This window comes from Leptonychotes weddellii, chromosome 1, assembly GCF_054177405.1.
Source record: "Leptonychotes weddellii isolate Sample4059 chromosome 1, ASM5417740v2, whole genome shotgun sequence".
Classification (NCBI taxonomy): Eukaryota; Metazoa; Chordata; class Mammalia; order Carnivora; family Phocidae; genus Leptonychotes; species Leptonychotes weddellii.
The window spans coordinates 11434309-11448927 of NC_138369.1; the positions used below are offsets into that span (position 1 = coordinate 11434309).

The 14619-nt window shown below is 58.6% G+C and overlaps 1 protein-coding gene across 3 annotated transcripts in view; it reads left to right on the forward strand.

Moving 5' to 3' along the window:
* The window catches only part of SLC25A42 (solute carrier family 25 member 42), a 28976-nt gene extending 14430 nt beyond the window's left edge, over positions 1 to 14546 (forward strand). The window contains exons 1-8 of one of the 3 annotated variants that reach the window (XR_014144165.1): positions 1608 to 1743; positions 5375 to 5480; positions 7078 to 7103; positions 7915 to 8081; positions 8467 to 8583; positions 9158 to 9309; positions 10511 to 11897; positions 13241 to 14546. Coding sequence is in view for 1 of the 3 variants with exons in the window: in XM_031040480.2 (XP_030896340.1) it covers positions 1663 to 1743; positions 5375 to 5480; positions 7078 to 7103; positions 7915 to 8081; positions 8467 to 8583; positions 9158 to 9309; positions 10511 to 10818 (957 nt within the window). In the remaining 2 variants the exon portion in view is untranslated. Of the gene's footprint in view, positions 1 to 1607; positions 1744 to 5374; positions 5481 to 7077; positions 7104 to 7914; positions 8082 to 8466; positions 8584 to 9157; positions 9310 to 10510; positions 12770 to 13240 lie in introns of those variants that run through there. The other 2 variants (XR_014144164.1, XM_031040480.2) reach the window with 2 other exon arrangements.
* Positions 14547 to 14619: the final 73 nt, after the last annotated feature.

Genomic DNA, 14619 nt, shown 5'->3' on the forward strand with positions numbered 1-14619 from the left:
TTTTTTTTTAAAGATTTTATTTATTTATTTGAGAGAGAGAGAATGAGAGACAGAGAGCATGAGAGGGAGGAGGGTCAGAGGGAGAAGCAGACTCCCTGCCGAGCAGGGAGCCCGATGCGGGACTCGATCCCGGGACTCCAGGATCATGACCTGAGCCGAAGGCAGTCGCTTAACCAACTGAGCCACCCAGGCGCCCTCTTTTTTTTTTTTAAGATTTTATTTTTTTTTTTAAGATTTATTTTTTATTTACTTGACAGAGAGAGACACAGTGAGAGAGGGAACACAAGCAGGGGGAGTGGGAGAGGGAGAAGCAGGCTTCCCGCGGAGCAGGGAGCCCGATGTAGGGCTCCATCCCAGGACCCTGGGATCATGACCTGAGCTGAAGGCAGACACCTAACAACTGAGCCACCCAGGTGCCCCAGATTTTAAGTAATCTCCACACCCAACGTGTGGCTCAAACTCACAACCCTGAGCTCAAGAGTCACATGCTCCACTGACTGAGCCAGCCAGGCTCCCCTAATCATTTATTTCTAACTGTGGACCTGTGGATATTTATTTTATACCTTGGGCTATAATCCAGTGCTTGTTGCTCAGAGCGTTCCGGCTTTGGCCACTGGCAGCTCTGTGATTCTCCTCCCTCTCCCATTGTCACACCCGCATTGGTTTGGTTCCTCCCTGGCACCTCAGGGTGGCTCTGGGCTCATTCCTCCCCTGTCTTAGAAGCAGCCATTCCTCCTGGAGCCAGGGCCCAGTTGAGATGGGAAACAGCAGCCGAGGACAAGTGGAGGGGAATCCTGTTTGTGCTTTCTAGGGCCTTCTGCCCCGGCATTGACGTGGGGTCCCCAGGAGGACCTGGAGGGCAGGAGGGGCCTTCACAGACCGCTCAGGGGATGTCTGCATCATTTGCATCATTTTACAGGAAAGTGCATCGATTTATTGGATAATCTTAAAGCACGGGAACCGAGACCCCCAGGAACCCCAGTGCACAGTTGGCATCTTGGTGACACTCGTCCTTCATCCTTTTTTCTGTCTATTCTCCTCACTGTGGTTTGCTGAGCTTTCCTGAGCTTTGTGGGTACTTCCACCTAGAGGTTAAATGGAGGTTTCCGGGGAGGAATCCTCAAATATTCGGACTCTTTACTGTAAGCTTGGCCAGAAAGATTGGGCAAACTTGCAGTAGGAAAGAGAGTAATTTTCTAAGTGTTTCTTTGAATAGATACTCAGGTCCAAGCTGACAAAAGCCCAGTGGGTGCTTGGGTCCAGGCAGGTGGGGCCACCTCTGCCTCCTGCTGTGTGACCTTCAGAGGTGGCTTCACCTCTCTGAGCCCATCTGCCAGGTGATACTGGGTTAAAAAAAAAACAACAGACAACTCAGAGACCTGTTTGTGATGATCAAGTCAGAGAGCCGATGAGAAGGGCTTTTGGCAGTGATTAAGCGATCTGCGCTGGGGACTGCCATTCGGATGCAGGTGCCCGCGTCCTTCCCCTGCAGGGAAATAAGCCAGGCTGGGAAGAGCACCCTGCTAGGGCAGTTCTGGCTTCGGGTGACTCAGGGATGAGTCACAGGCCTGAGGCAGGTCGGGTTGGCCCTCCTCTCGCCAGGTCTCACCGTACCCCCTCTCTCCCAGGACCGAGTCTCCTGCCGCCCAGAGCTGGCCTGGAATGGGTAATGGTGTGAAGGAGAGTACGGCGCGTGTGCGTGAGGATGCCGAGGCCATCCTGCCCTCACCCGTCAATTCCAAGGCAAGTACCCTGCCTCCCCGATGGGCGTTTTCCTGAGGTCCCTTTTCTGTGTTCCTGCACCCCATGGCAAATTGCCCCCCACACACACACACACTCTGGGTGGAGCTGTGTTGGTGGGAGGCCATTGGCAGAGGGGGGTGCAGGAGGTTGGCCTCCTTCTGTTCCATTTAAAGTCCCGTTTGTGATGTGGATCCAGTCTGCCCAGCCACTTGGTAAGAAGCCAGAACCTCGCCCAAATTTGGCTAGGAAGTCAAAAGGTGTCCTTGAACTCCTTTTCTCGCTGGGATTTGTGAGCACGAGACAGTCACGGGCAGGCGCTCGCATGCAGGGTGTGCTCTTGGCTCCCAGTCTCCTCTCTCAGGTTCATCTCTGATTCCACCCTTCTCTCGGAGAAAAGGTATATTCCCTTTGAAAGAAATGGGGTCAGCCCTGTCCTCGTTCACCGAAGAAGCCGGTAGAAGCTCTTCTGGCTGAACCTGGAGCACAGACTGACCCAGCCCCACGCAGAAACCCCGCGCTGGGGCCCACGGGCCATTCTCAAAGTCCACGGGGTCAAAGGCGGAAGCGGCATCGTTCTCCGGCCTTCCCCAGCTTTCCTCAAATTCTGGGGCACCCTGGGAAGCACCAGATGGGCAGGAGGACTGGTTTGTAGGGTCAGCGTGTGGGGCCACCGTCGCCATGCTGGGGGTGGATGCGCGGGAGCAAGGCCAAACCCCAGAGCACGCACATCTGTCCCTCATGGTGTAGCGAACTCCCCAGCCCCTGGCGGGCGGGCTGAATCCCACCGAGCGGACGTGCCCAGCCACGGACCCGGTGCCCGTCGTGCTCTGGGACGCAGCCAGTGCTGGTTTTCCGCTACACTGGCCCGCGCGGCCGCCATCAGTCTTGGTTCGCTCAGCCAGCCTGATGGGGGGAGCCTACTGTGTCAGGTCCCGTGTCTTTGGTGAAGGAGCTGAGCATCTTCTCGTGGCGTTCACAGCCCGCGTGGCTCCTGTCTGTGGATCGCCTGCTCGCTCTCTACTGGGCCATCTGGCTTGTTCTGCGCTTACGCGCGCTCTCCGTCTGACGCATATGGCGCACCTGGCTGTTCCGTGACGCCGGTGTCGAGCTCTTCGAAGAATCAGCCGGCCCTGGTCACTTAAGAGTCACTGGGAGCGTTGGCCAAAGGCGGCGGCCGCCTCGTCCGGCGAGCACAGGAGTTGGGCTCACGGCACATCCCCGGAGCGCCACATCCCGAGTGAGGTTTAAGGACACGCGTGCCCGGCCCGTGAGCGCGAGCACCACAGGCTGCCCAGAAAGCTGCCTAGTAAAGGCCGTGGAAGGGGCGCCTCGGCTTCGCCTCTAGAGCAGCAGGGACCGTCCGTGGGGTGCGCCCTCGGCTCCCAGCGGTGCACGAGGTGAACCGTCATCACGCTGACCCCCAGAGGAGGTTGGGACCCAGTTGGGCCTCGGAGCTGGTGCCGGGAACACCGCCGAACCTTCTGGCGCCTGACATCCACACTTCACAAAGCGGGTGGAGCCAGACCTCCAGAACCTTGCTGTGCGATCCAGAAAAGGCAGGGGTCCCCCAGTGACAGGCTTCCGTGCAGGAAGAAGCTGGAATCCAGAGGTGAAGCTCCACTTCAGAAACTTAGGAGGGAAAACACTGCCGTGGGAAATCGCTTCTCTGGGGAGGGGAGGGCCCGGCTGCTGGAGGAAGTCCCGGGGACATTAAGGAAAAGGAGCTGAAGCCCCCCAGGGACAGGGCCGGGTTGTAAGGCATCATGGCCCCGGGGAGCACCCAGACCCGGCCAGGAGACAGCACGTCAGTGTGTCAGAGGCGAGGAAAGGAGGATCAGAGAGGCCATCAGTCACTGCAAGCAATCGGGACAGAGCCCAGATTCAGGCCAGGTGTGCGGACAGGCTTGGAGCCCAGCCCTTCACCCCTGATCCACCCGCTGAGCTGAGCAAACCTGGGGAGTGGCCCTGGACCCCATCATGCCCACTCAGACCCAGGCTGCTAGTTGTACCCCCCAAATGCCCCTTATCCGTCCCCTAGTCCTAGCCCCCATCTCTCCACCCTGAGCTTCTGCATGCATTGCCTCCTCTCTGGTTACAGTTAAAATGGCCTGTCTACTTTCTGTGTGTTTCCATTTCTCTTTGGGTAAACACCAGCCTGCTTGCTGAGCCCCCAGGTTCCTTGGAGTCCAGCCCCCACCCTCCTTTCATCTCCTCTCTCCTCCCTATGCCCCCTCCCTTTTGCTGTGTCAACCACCCTGCCTTTCTTGTGGTCCCCCAGGACCCCCGGCTTTTTCTCACCTGGGCCCCTGGGTTTTCCATTCCTCCCCTTCTTATATGATCTCTCTCTCTCTCTCTCTCTCTCTCACACACACACACACACACACACACACACAAACATATCCCAGTTAGCTGCACCTCATCTTTCAACCTCAGCCCCTCACCCCCAACCCCATGTTCTCCCAGGACCCTAAGGCCCCTCCTTACAGCCATCCTGGATTGGTGACTCGACACATTTTAATGTAATTTAATTTAATTAATTTATTTATTTGAGAGCGAGAGCTTGAGCAGGAGGATCAGAGGGAGAGGGACAAGCAGACTCTGTACTGAGTGCGGAGCCCGATGTGGGGCTTGATCTCAGGACCCTGAGATCATGACCTGAGCCAGAATCAAGGTCAACACTTAACCGCCTGAGCCACCCCGGTGCCCCTACATGTTTGTCTAAAGCTTTAGTTCATGTCTGGCTCTCCCTGTGGACTGGCAGCCCCAGGGGCAGGGAGGTGTCATACCCACTTCCCTACCCACACACACTGGGTCCCAAGGCCCCTCAGGGCACCTGGTTCCTGTCAGACTCTAGGGACTCCTGGGATCACTGACCTGCCCCTCACCGTCCTTCCTCACTGTGGAGCCAGGGAAGATGGGAGCCCCTCCTGTCCCCAGTGCTCCCCGTGATTGCTTGGCGAGAGTTCTGTGGCTGAGTCAGCTGGGGAAACAGAGACTCCAACCTGATGAGTAGGTGACTTCTTGTGCGACTCCACGGGGAGCATCGAGAAGACTCGGGAAAGTGCTGGCTCCGAGGCTGGCCTCGTGATGCAGGCCGGCCACCCATCACCGCCACCCTCACCTTGGTTGGATAAAGAGCCACAGATGCCGGCCACCGCGGGCCTGATGGAAAGTTGTGGAATGGGGTCACATGGACACAGTCAGGGTCTGCTTGCTCGACACCGGCCTGATCCCCAGACCACAGGGGCCCTTGTCCAGTGCACACAGGCAGTGGGCACAGCCAGAGTCTGCACTTGGTGGGGGGTGACCCTTCTCTTTGGGGTCAGTCCTGTCCTAGGCTGTCTCTGAGAAGTTGGAAACTCATGGGACAGCCCCGCCAGTGGGTCACCTCTCATGCGGATGGTCCCTGTCCCCCAGGAAGGTTTTCACTATGTCCCACCCAGGTTCTGTGGCTGGTGGACTCATGACAGCCTGCCCCGGGCCCAGCAGGGCTGTGATGCTTGCACAGTTTTGCCTTTTACAGCCCTCGAGGGGACAGAAGGAAGATGCTCCTCCTGGGGGCGGTCGCCAACAGAGGCGACCCCTGTCCCTGTCTCTCTCCTGACAGACTGTATTTTGTGTTTTCTTGCAGAGTGATCACAGGCAAGTTCTCAGCTCCCTCCTGTCTGGGGCCCTGGCCGGTGCTCTTGCCAAAACGGCGGTAGCTCCCCTGGACCGAACCAAAATCATCTTCCAAGGTAAATGCTCTCTGTCCGTCTGTCCTATGTGATGGAGATGCTTCCCGGCAGTCCCCCCTCCTCCAAAGCCGCTGATCTGCACTGCAAATTGGCTTTAAAAAATGCCTCTTTAAAATCGACTTAGAAACTCTGTTAGCATCCCAGGGCTGCCATCACAAAGTACCACAAACCAAGCAGCTTACGTTCTAGAGGCCTGAAGTCTGAAATCGAGGTGCCAGCTGGGTTGGTTCATTTTGCACACTCTAGGGGAGGAGCCCTCCTTGCCTCTTCCAGCGCCCCGGGCTCCAGGCATCTCTGGCTTATGGTCACGGCGCCCCAGTCTCTGCTTTCCCCTCCGTGTCTGTGTCTTCTCCTCTTAGAAGGACACTTGTCATTGGATTTAGGACCCACTCCACTCCAGTATGACCTCATCTTAATTTAATTACATCTGCAAAGACCTGTTTCCAAATAAAGTCACCTTCACTTGTACTGGGCTCAAGGACACAGACATATCCTTTGGGGACCATCACGCTCCCTCCTTGGGTTGAGCAGCCACAGGGTCCCCTGAGATGAGGCCTTTCTGTCCCACAGACAGTGACCAGTGCCTACAAGAGGGCAGTCACAAGCTGGGACCCCTGCCCCTCCACTGTTTGGGAGGAAGGGACTGCAGATTCAAGCCAGGCCGTCCGCCTTGCACGAGCTGGTCCCTTATCCTCCCCGTGCCTCCGTTTCCTCATCCACAAAACAGGATGTTAATATCAACCTCTGTAAGGAGCGAGCCGGCGTAGGAAAGGGCGTGCGGCTGGGCACCCGCCTCCCCATGCATCGGCAGCCTTGTCACCTGGAGCGAATGCAAAGCGTAGCGCCCTGCAGGGAGCTGGGCTTAGCTCTGGTGGCCTCAGTGTGTACACACATCCGCACGGATGCAGGTGCGAGGGTGTCCTGGGAGCTCGGCAGACACTCCACAATGCTGCGGGAGCGAGGAGAGGGAGGCTGCAAGACCACGATCCCTGCCGGCCGCAGCGGCTCAGGGGGGGGGGGGGGCTGCCAGCGGAGCGTGCGTGGCATCGGGGAGCAAGGTGGCCGCCAGCGAGGGTGGAAGAGGCTGGTCCGGGGCGCCACACCCACACCTGTGGGAAGAAAGGGTGGGCTCTCGGCCGCGAACATGCCTGGGCCTTGTTCTGAGAGGCCCAGGCCCTTCAGTTCCTCTGCATGGCTGGTGGCTAGGAGGCCTTTCTCGAAGGGGTTTGGTTGAATTGGGGTCCAGCCGGGTGCGGGGTGCTGAGTGTCAACCCCAAGAGGCCCAGGCCTCTGCAGAGACCCTCACTTTTCCCGGGAGGGAGGTGGCAGCTCAGCTCCCCTGCCTGGGGATAAGTTGACGTACCGGGGACCCTAGGCCCCGGGGTGCGGGGCGCAGCAGGTGAGGAGGTTCCCTGGAGGAGGGCGACCATGATCGGGAATGCCCCGCACGTCGGCCCCTGGCGGGGGAGCCTCCACAGTGCCTGTTCTCACTCCCTGTGCTCAGACCCAACCCCTGCATTGGGGGTCCCATAGACCCAGGTCCCGTCCTTCACATCTAATGGTCTCTGTTTTGTTTGTTTTGGTTTTTTTTTTGCAGTGTCTTCAAAAAGATTTTCTGCCAAGGTAAGCCACTAACTAGGTCACCAACTCCTGGCTCTGGGGCCATCACCATGTGCCCTGCTAGGCTGGCAGGAGGTGGTGGAGGCACACGGCCCAGGGGTGGAGGGAGAGGCTTTTCAACGTGTTTTTTTCCCTCTGGTTCCCCCACAAGCCAGTTCCCAGAGCTGCCAGGGGACCGAGGCCTCCCCCACCAGGCCCCTTGGCACCCCAAGCTCTGCCTGGATGTAGTCCACTCTGGCTTCATCCTTGGGGTGGGAAGAGGACTTGGAGTTATAAACCCATGATTTCACATTTGATTCATTTCTTTTAAAGATTTTATTTATTTGTTAGAGAGAGAGAAAGTGCAAATGCAAGAGCAGAGGGAGGGGGAGGGACGGAGGGAGAAGCAGGCTTCCCGCTGAGCAGGGAGCCTGATGCGGGGCTTGATCCCAGGACCCTGGGATCATGACCTGAGCCAAAGGCAGACACTTAACCAACTGAGCCACCCAGACGTCCCACATTTGATTCATTTTTAAACAGAGAGCAGGCATTACCTTCTTGGGAAAAGATAAAGAATATCTTTAGAAGCTAGACTACCAGACAGACCAATCAAACACCCTCTGTGTGGGGCTGTCACCTGCAAACCTGGTTTGCCCTGGCTCACTTTACTGTTCGTAAGGTTAGGGGACTAGGGAGAGAGGGGTCCCCACATGGGGCCCAGAGAATATGGGGGAGGCAAGGTGTGGTGGGATCGATAATGTGGGCCCCAGTCACAGTTCACCGCGGAGCAGGGAGAGGGGCAGGCAAGGGCATTGACCGTGCCCCTCCCCGCCAGGAGGCCTTCAGGCTCCTCTACTTCACCTACCTCAACGAGGGCTTCTTCAGCCTGTGGCGCGGGAACTCGGCCACCATGGTGCGCGTGGTGCCCTACGCCGCCATCCAGTTCAGCGCCCACGAGGAGTACAAGCGCATCCTAGGCCACTACTACGGCTTCCGCGGAGAGTGAGTGCCCGCCCCCAGCCGCCCCCCAAAACCCTCTCGGCTCTACCCCATCACCTGCCCTCCTGTCTTCCGCACGCTCACCATGGCAGAAGTCCTGTCCTTTGCCTGCTCTTCCCTCAGAACCTAAGTCCCAGCGGGACCTGTGATCCCAGCCGTGCCCCCCAGAGTCTGAGGGAAGGAGCGCTTCATTCATTCACCCATACGAGCCGACAGGAAGGAAAGGCAGCCATGGGAACCTCAAAATGACATCCACTCAAGAGACCTCATTGCTCGGCCATGAGGAAGCCAGCCCCTGGCCATTCCTTGGTTCTCCCCACTGGCCAAGACCTGTGGGCACCCCAAGTCTTGAGGGGGGTCTCACTTTTCTCTCCGCCCCCTCTTTCAGAGCCCTGCCGCCTGGGCCCCGCCTCCTTGCGGGCGCACTGGCTGGAACGACCGCTGCTTCTCTGACCTACCCCCTGGACCTGGTCCGAGCCAGGATGGCCGTGACCCCAAAAGAAATGTGAGTTCCCGGGCCAGGCGTGCCGTTCTGCAGCTGCCCCAGAAAAGCAGTAATTGTTCTTTCACCCTAAGGGTCAGCTTCTACTTACATCGAACCGAAAGTCTTCCTTTTTTTTTTTTAAGATTTATCCATCCATTTTTAGAGAGAGATTAGGGTGGGGGGCAGGGGCGGAGGGAGAGGGAGAGAGAATCCCAGGCAGACTCCACACCGAGCCGGGAGCCTGACATGGGCCTGATCACGACCCCGAGATCACGACCAGAGCCGAAACCAAGAGTCGGATGTTTAACCGACTGTGCCCCCCAGGCGCCCCCCAAAGTGATAGGTTACAAATGCCCGTGGTTAAGACAAGGGCCTTTCCCCCAGTGATCTGGCAGCGAAGGTGGGATACGGCCTGAGGCACGCATTGCCTCCCCCCTCCAGTGCCAAGGCTTTTGTGACGCGGTTGTGTTCCTTAAAACAAGCACCCGCATCCAGTCCCCAGCCCGCCGAACTCCGGGAGGGGGCTGAGCTTCAGTTGAGGCTGGCGGCCCCTCTTTGTGCCCACAGCCCACCCGCTCGTCCCTCTGCCCTGCAGGTACAGCAACATCTTTCACGTCTTCATCCGTATCTCCCGAGAAGAGGGCCTGAAGACCCTCTACCACGGATTCACGCCCACCGTGCTGGGGGTCATTCCCTACGCGGGGCTGAGCTTCTTCACCTATGAGACGCTCAAGAGCCTGCACAGAGGTAAGGAGCCGGGAGCGCGGGCCGCATAGACTCAGAGGCGGGCCACTGAGGTCCCTGCGCTGGGAGGGACAGGCTCCCGGCCAAGGTCCGAATCAGAATGAGACAGACACCGAGCCGCCACGGAGGCAGCTGGACTCCCAACCTCCCGTGCCGAGTTTTAAGACCAGCTTGGTGAAGTCCTGAGTGTCACCAAGCGCAGTGGCAGCCCCTTGTGCCCAGAGCAGCCGGGTACAGCCTAGCCGGAAGAGGAAGAGCCCTCTCGGGTGGTAGTAATTTTGAGAAACTCAGCGCAGAAAAGCACAGAGAACCGTATACCGCTGCCCGAACCTGCCGCCCCGGGCGACCAGGTGTCAACAGTGTTCCAAGATGGTTTTTGTTAAAGAAAGCACATGTTCCAGGTGACTCTGAGGTCCTGTGTTCCCCGCCCCCAGCCCCGCTCCCTCTGCGGGGCCCCAGGCCGCCTCTGAGTCCATCCCACCGCCTTATCCAAGGTCTGTCCCATTGTCCTTTGAGCGGTGGAGTGGGCCTCCCCTGCTGGGGGGGCCCTTACGTGTTTCCAGGTTGTCAGTGATCCGCAGACACCCCGGAGCGCCTCCCTGCATGTTGGGTGTGAGCCCCAGGTTTTGGCATTTACTCCACTTGCTGCTCTCCCCAGCCCTGTGCCCACGCACCCACCCCACTCGGGTGCAGGCGGATTCCTTCATGTTCGGCCGGTGTGCCGAGTGAAGAGTGCGGTCTCACTGGGGTCAGTGCCTCGCGTTAAATTGACAAGCACACATTTTTAAAGAACCCTGTTGTTTGGTTGCTGCGCCCTCCTCCATCCCACCCACATGTCCTGTCCTGGCAGCTGCTCGCCTCACCACGCCCCTGCATCCCTGCAGAGGGTGCCCGCGGAGCAGGCTTGGGGGGGTGGTGGAGAGGGCTGCAGACGGGAACGAGAGTGATTAGACGTGAGCTCACTCTGGCTGGTGGGACTTGGTTAAATGACTATTAGTGCATTTCTGCCTTTTTAAAAACTTTTCTTCTCAAAAGGAATGGCAGGGAGGTGAGGAGGCGGGGGCGGGAAGGCCCCAGGGAGCCAGGGGGTCTGGATCCAAAGCAGTGAAGGAGTGTGAGCGGCAGGTGCGGGGCGGGTTCAGCACGGGGTGCGTGCCTGCCCCTGGCCACATGCTTACGCGGCCCCTCTGTCCCTCGCCCGCAGAGTACAGCGGCCGCCCGCAGCCCTACCCCTTCGAGCGCATGATATTTGGGGCCTGTGCCGGCCTCATCGGGCAGTCGGCCTCGTACCCGCTGGACGTGGTGCGGCGGCGCATGCAGACGGCTGGGGTCATGGGTCACCCGCACGCCTCCATCATGCACACGCTGCGTGCCATCGTGCGGGAGGAGGGCGCCGTGCGTGGCCTCTACAAGGGCCTGAGCATGAACTGGCTCAAGGGCCCCATCGCCGTGGGCATCAGCTTCACCACCTTCGACCTCATGCAGATCCTGCTGCGGCACCTGCAGAGCTAGGGCCCCTGAGGGCCGGCAGCTCTCGAGACGGGGAACCGAGTGTCCACGTGCGGCCGGTGGACCACTGACCCCTTTTGTTTTCTGAGCCTGTGGAGTGACGGTGTAATCGGTTCCACCCTGGGAACCGCGTTTCAGAGCACCTCGTAGAACAAGCTGGGGGGCCTGACCTCGGTCCCCAAAGCCAGCGGCCCTTGAAGTGCAATGTTGGGACTGGTGGGCGGGGCTCTCGCGCTCTCCCCAGCCCTCCTCCCCAGGGCTGGCCCTGCCTCCTGGAGAGCTTGCCCCAAATGCCCTGAGCTGGGAGTGACCAGCGCCACCTCCTGGCGCTCTGTGACCTTGGATGTGCTCCTGGTTCTAGTGACCCCATGCCCACTGGGCCCAGAGCCCGACTCCGCCTGCCCCTGTGCCCACAGAGGGGAGGGAGCCCCACGGTGTACAGAGAGGCACCTCCGGGCCCTGGTGAGGTAGGGCCAGCCTCCTGCTCAGCTGCGGCTAGAAAAACAGCCTCTTGCCCCACCCCCACCCCCACCCCACCTGTCCTGCCTTTGTCACTTCCCAGGTGACATGACTCCTGTGTCACCAGAGCCTCCTGCTCGGGAACAGCCTTCTCCCAAGAGCATTATTTGGATCCTGGACTCCGTGGCCAAAGTAGGGCCCCAGGAGTGGGTCTTCCCCTCTGTTGCCTACCCACCCAGTGTGTAATGTTCCCAGGAGGGTCACGCCTCCTCCAGGCAGCAGGGTGTGAGGAATCACCATGGGTTTGGGTGTGAGTCCTAACCTGGAGGCATCTGCTGAGAACTGGGGACCCAGGTCACCTCCTCTGGGCCAGGAAGCTCCCACCCCTGTCCACAGGCCGCACCAACAGAGGCCAGGCCTCAGGCCCTAACCCTCGGCGCCTAGGCACAGCGGCTCCTGGGGGGGCCTGTGGCATCTTGCACGTCCCTGGCTCCCCACCTGAGCAGGCGCTTGGCCAGGACTGAGGGCAGTTGAAGGCACAAAGGGTGGTCTGATTGCCGTGAAGAGAGTGCTTGGAGGCGACTGGCAGCCTTGATCCTCCCAAAGTGGGAGCCCCTGAGACGGTATGTGGCCTGGGGGTGGGAATTGGGGTACCCTAGGGCACCCCCAGGGAGCGGATCTCATGGAGAAGTCCCCTGGGGTCTGCCAGGTGTCACAGGGACGCAGAAACGCCCATTTCCAAATGACGTGTGGAGTTTCTTGATTTCTTTTGGTTTTGCTTTTCAATCTGGCTGCCCCTGGGTCTCGTCACCGTAAACCCTGTCCAGCCCCATCTGGTTCCAGGCGGAGAGTGACGGGGGGTGACCAGATCGCTCCACAGCCACCCTGCATGAAAGGGTCTGAGAGGGCGTGTTTGCCCCACGCACATTTCCAGTCGTGACTTTCATTTCTCCCTTGCGTTCTGTCCCATTACTGTTCTTACCTTGGACCTGCGGGTGTGAAGATCCCTCTCTGTCCTTCCTTGCATGTGTCCACCGGCCGGCCTGAGGCTCGTCCCCAGGGTCCCATGGCTGTTCTGTTGGGGGGGCGTCCCACCTCCTCTGCCGGCCTTGCCCAGTGCCCAGGGCCCAGAGAGGCAGGAGAGGCAGGGACCCCTCACAGGGAGATGCGCTGGGGGGCCACCCCCGGCAGGTGAGACCAAATGAATGGTTGGGCGGCACCCTTCTCTGAGCCGCAGAGCGGAGGGCCCCCAGGTCCTGCTGGCCCTGGTGTGCCTCCTCGAGGTGGCTCTCAGCCGAGTGAGCCTCAGCAGCAACCCCCCCCCCAGCCCTGCACACAGCTGGGCGGTGCCCTCCGCGGCTACACCCCTCCCACTGGTGTCCATCCTGATCTGGAGTTACATTTTGATGCCATGAAGACACTTTGTTTATATATAATGTTTATATATTTTAAAGATTTGTGCCAAGAGAGTATATTTAATAAAAATTAAAATGACGTTTTTTTCTGTCCTTCTTCGGCTCTAACCCCCAACCTCCACCCCCTGTGAACCAAAAACAGGGTTAGGGTTGAGGTTATTTTGACAGATTTTTTAATATATTCTTGAATATACTTTTTTTTTTTTTTTTAAGTAGGCCCCACGCCCAGTGTGGAGCTTGAGCTCAAGACCCTGAGGTCAAGAGTCGCTTGCTCAGAGTACCTGGATGACTCAGTCGGTTAAGCGTCCGGCTCTTGGTTTCGACTCTTGGTTCCGGCTCAGGTGGTGATCTCAAGGTTGTGGGATTGAGCCCTGCCTCAGGCTCTGTGCTGGGCCTGCAGCCTGCTTGGGAGGCTCTCTCTGTCCCACCCCTACCTCTCCCTCTCTGAGAAAAAGAAAAAAGAGCTGTGTACTCTATGGACTGAGCCAGCCAGGCACCCCTTGAATAAGCCTTTTTAATGTGTTTCTTGTTTGAATTATTACTACATACAGGTCTTCTAGAAAACTCCAGCTGCACAAAAGGGTTGTGGTGAGAAGGTCGGCCTGCCAGTTCCCTCCGCCAAGGTGTCTTCTTTTACCAGTTTCTCACGTGTCCTTCCGGAGACATCCTGTGCATAAACACTTGTCCCTTCTGAGGACATACGGGGCGAGCCACGTCACCAGTCGGAATGGGTTGCATCCTGCCGCAGCGAGCAGGGCCGCCAAGTCCTGTTGTTTGTCTCCCGTGCCCTGCCCGCCTGTCGAGTGCCAGGGCCTCCCCGCTTCGGCCGGTTGAGGCTTAAGGAGCGAGTGTGGCTGTCTGCGGGGGCCCGAGATCGAGGCCACCAGAGGTCTCACGGTGGCCATGCAGACTTGCTTCCGCCGCAGCCCATCTCCTGGACCAACTTGTAGGGCCGCCCCAACCAGAGGCGGGAAGTGGGAGCCTCCACATGCCAGGGGAGGGGCGACTGGGTGAGCGCGTGCGCCTCTCGTGGGCGGGCGCAGTCTGCAGGGGGCGGTGCTTCACGTACGTTCTGCCCCGCGGGGCCCGAGCCGCTTGCCTGCTGCTTTCATCCCACCGGATTCGTACACCTTGGCTCCTTGTGTGTATGGTTTGTCTCATTGTTTAGGAACAGTTGGGTGTTTCCCCGGGGTGGTGGCCTGTGATGACATCTACCCATCCTTTATTGATGGCCATCGGGATTATCAGTGATCTGTTGCCATGACAACGTGGTAGCGGCTCCCGGGGCCCGCCCAGCTTGCCTCTCCCGTCCTACCGATTTCTGGGCAGTCCCAGCCCCTGAGCCTGGGAGGGTGGGGGTCAACTCCCCATTTCCCCCCAATCACCATGGCATCCCGTAAAATATAGAGGTGGGCACGTGACCCCATTTGGGCCCAAGACAGCAGAGATGTTTGCTAAGCACTTCCAGGGAGAGCTTCTGGAAGCACCCTCCGTCTCTCCCACTGGCCCTAAGGGAAGAAACACCAGCACAGGCAATTGTTGGGACTATCCTGTGTTCACAAGATAGGAAGCGATCCCAGGGTGAAGCTGACACCACAGAAAATGGAGCAGAGATGAAGAAAGAAGTTGGATTATTGGTGACATTGACTGGGCTGCTGGATCCAGCTTTGCCTGAAGCTTTCAGCTGCCTCTCAACTTCCGGCAATAGGAGTGGCTTTATTCTGTTTATTGAAGACAGTTAGGGTTGAGCTTCCTGGCACTTTCTGAAACAGATCTTGTATGTGCCTCTTTGCATTCATGCACGAGTGTGTGGTGTTCCAGGAACAAACTGCTAAGTAAAGATCAGGGACTGTGTTCGCTGACGCAGCCAGTGCCCCTCCCTAAGCCCAGCTGCTTTTGGCTGTAAGCCGCTCAACCCGGTCTGGGGGCC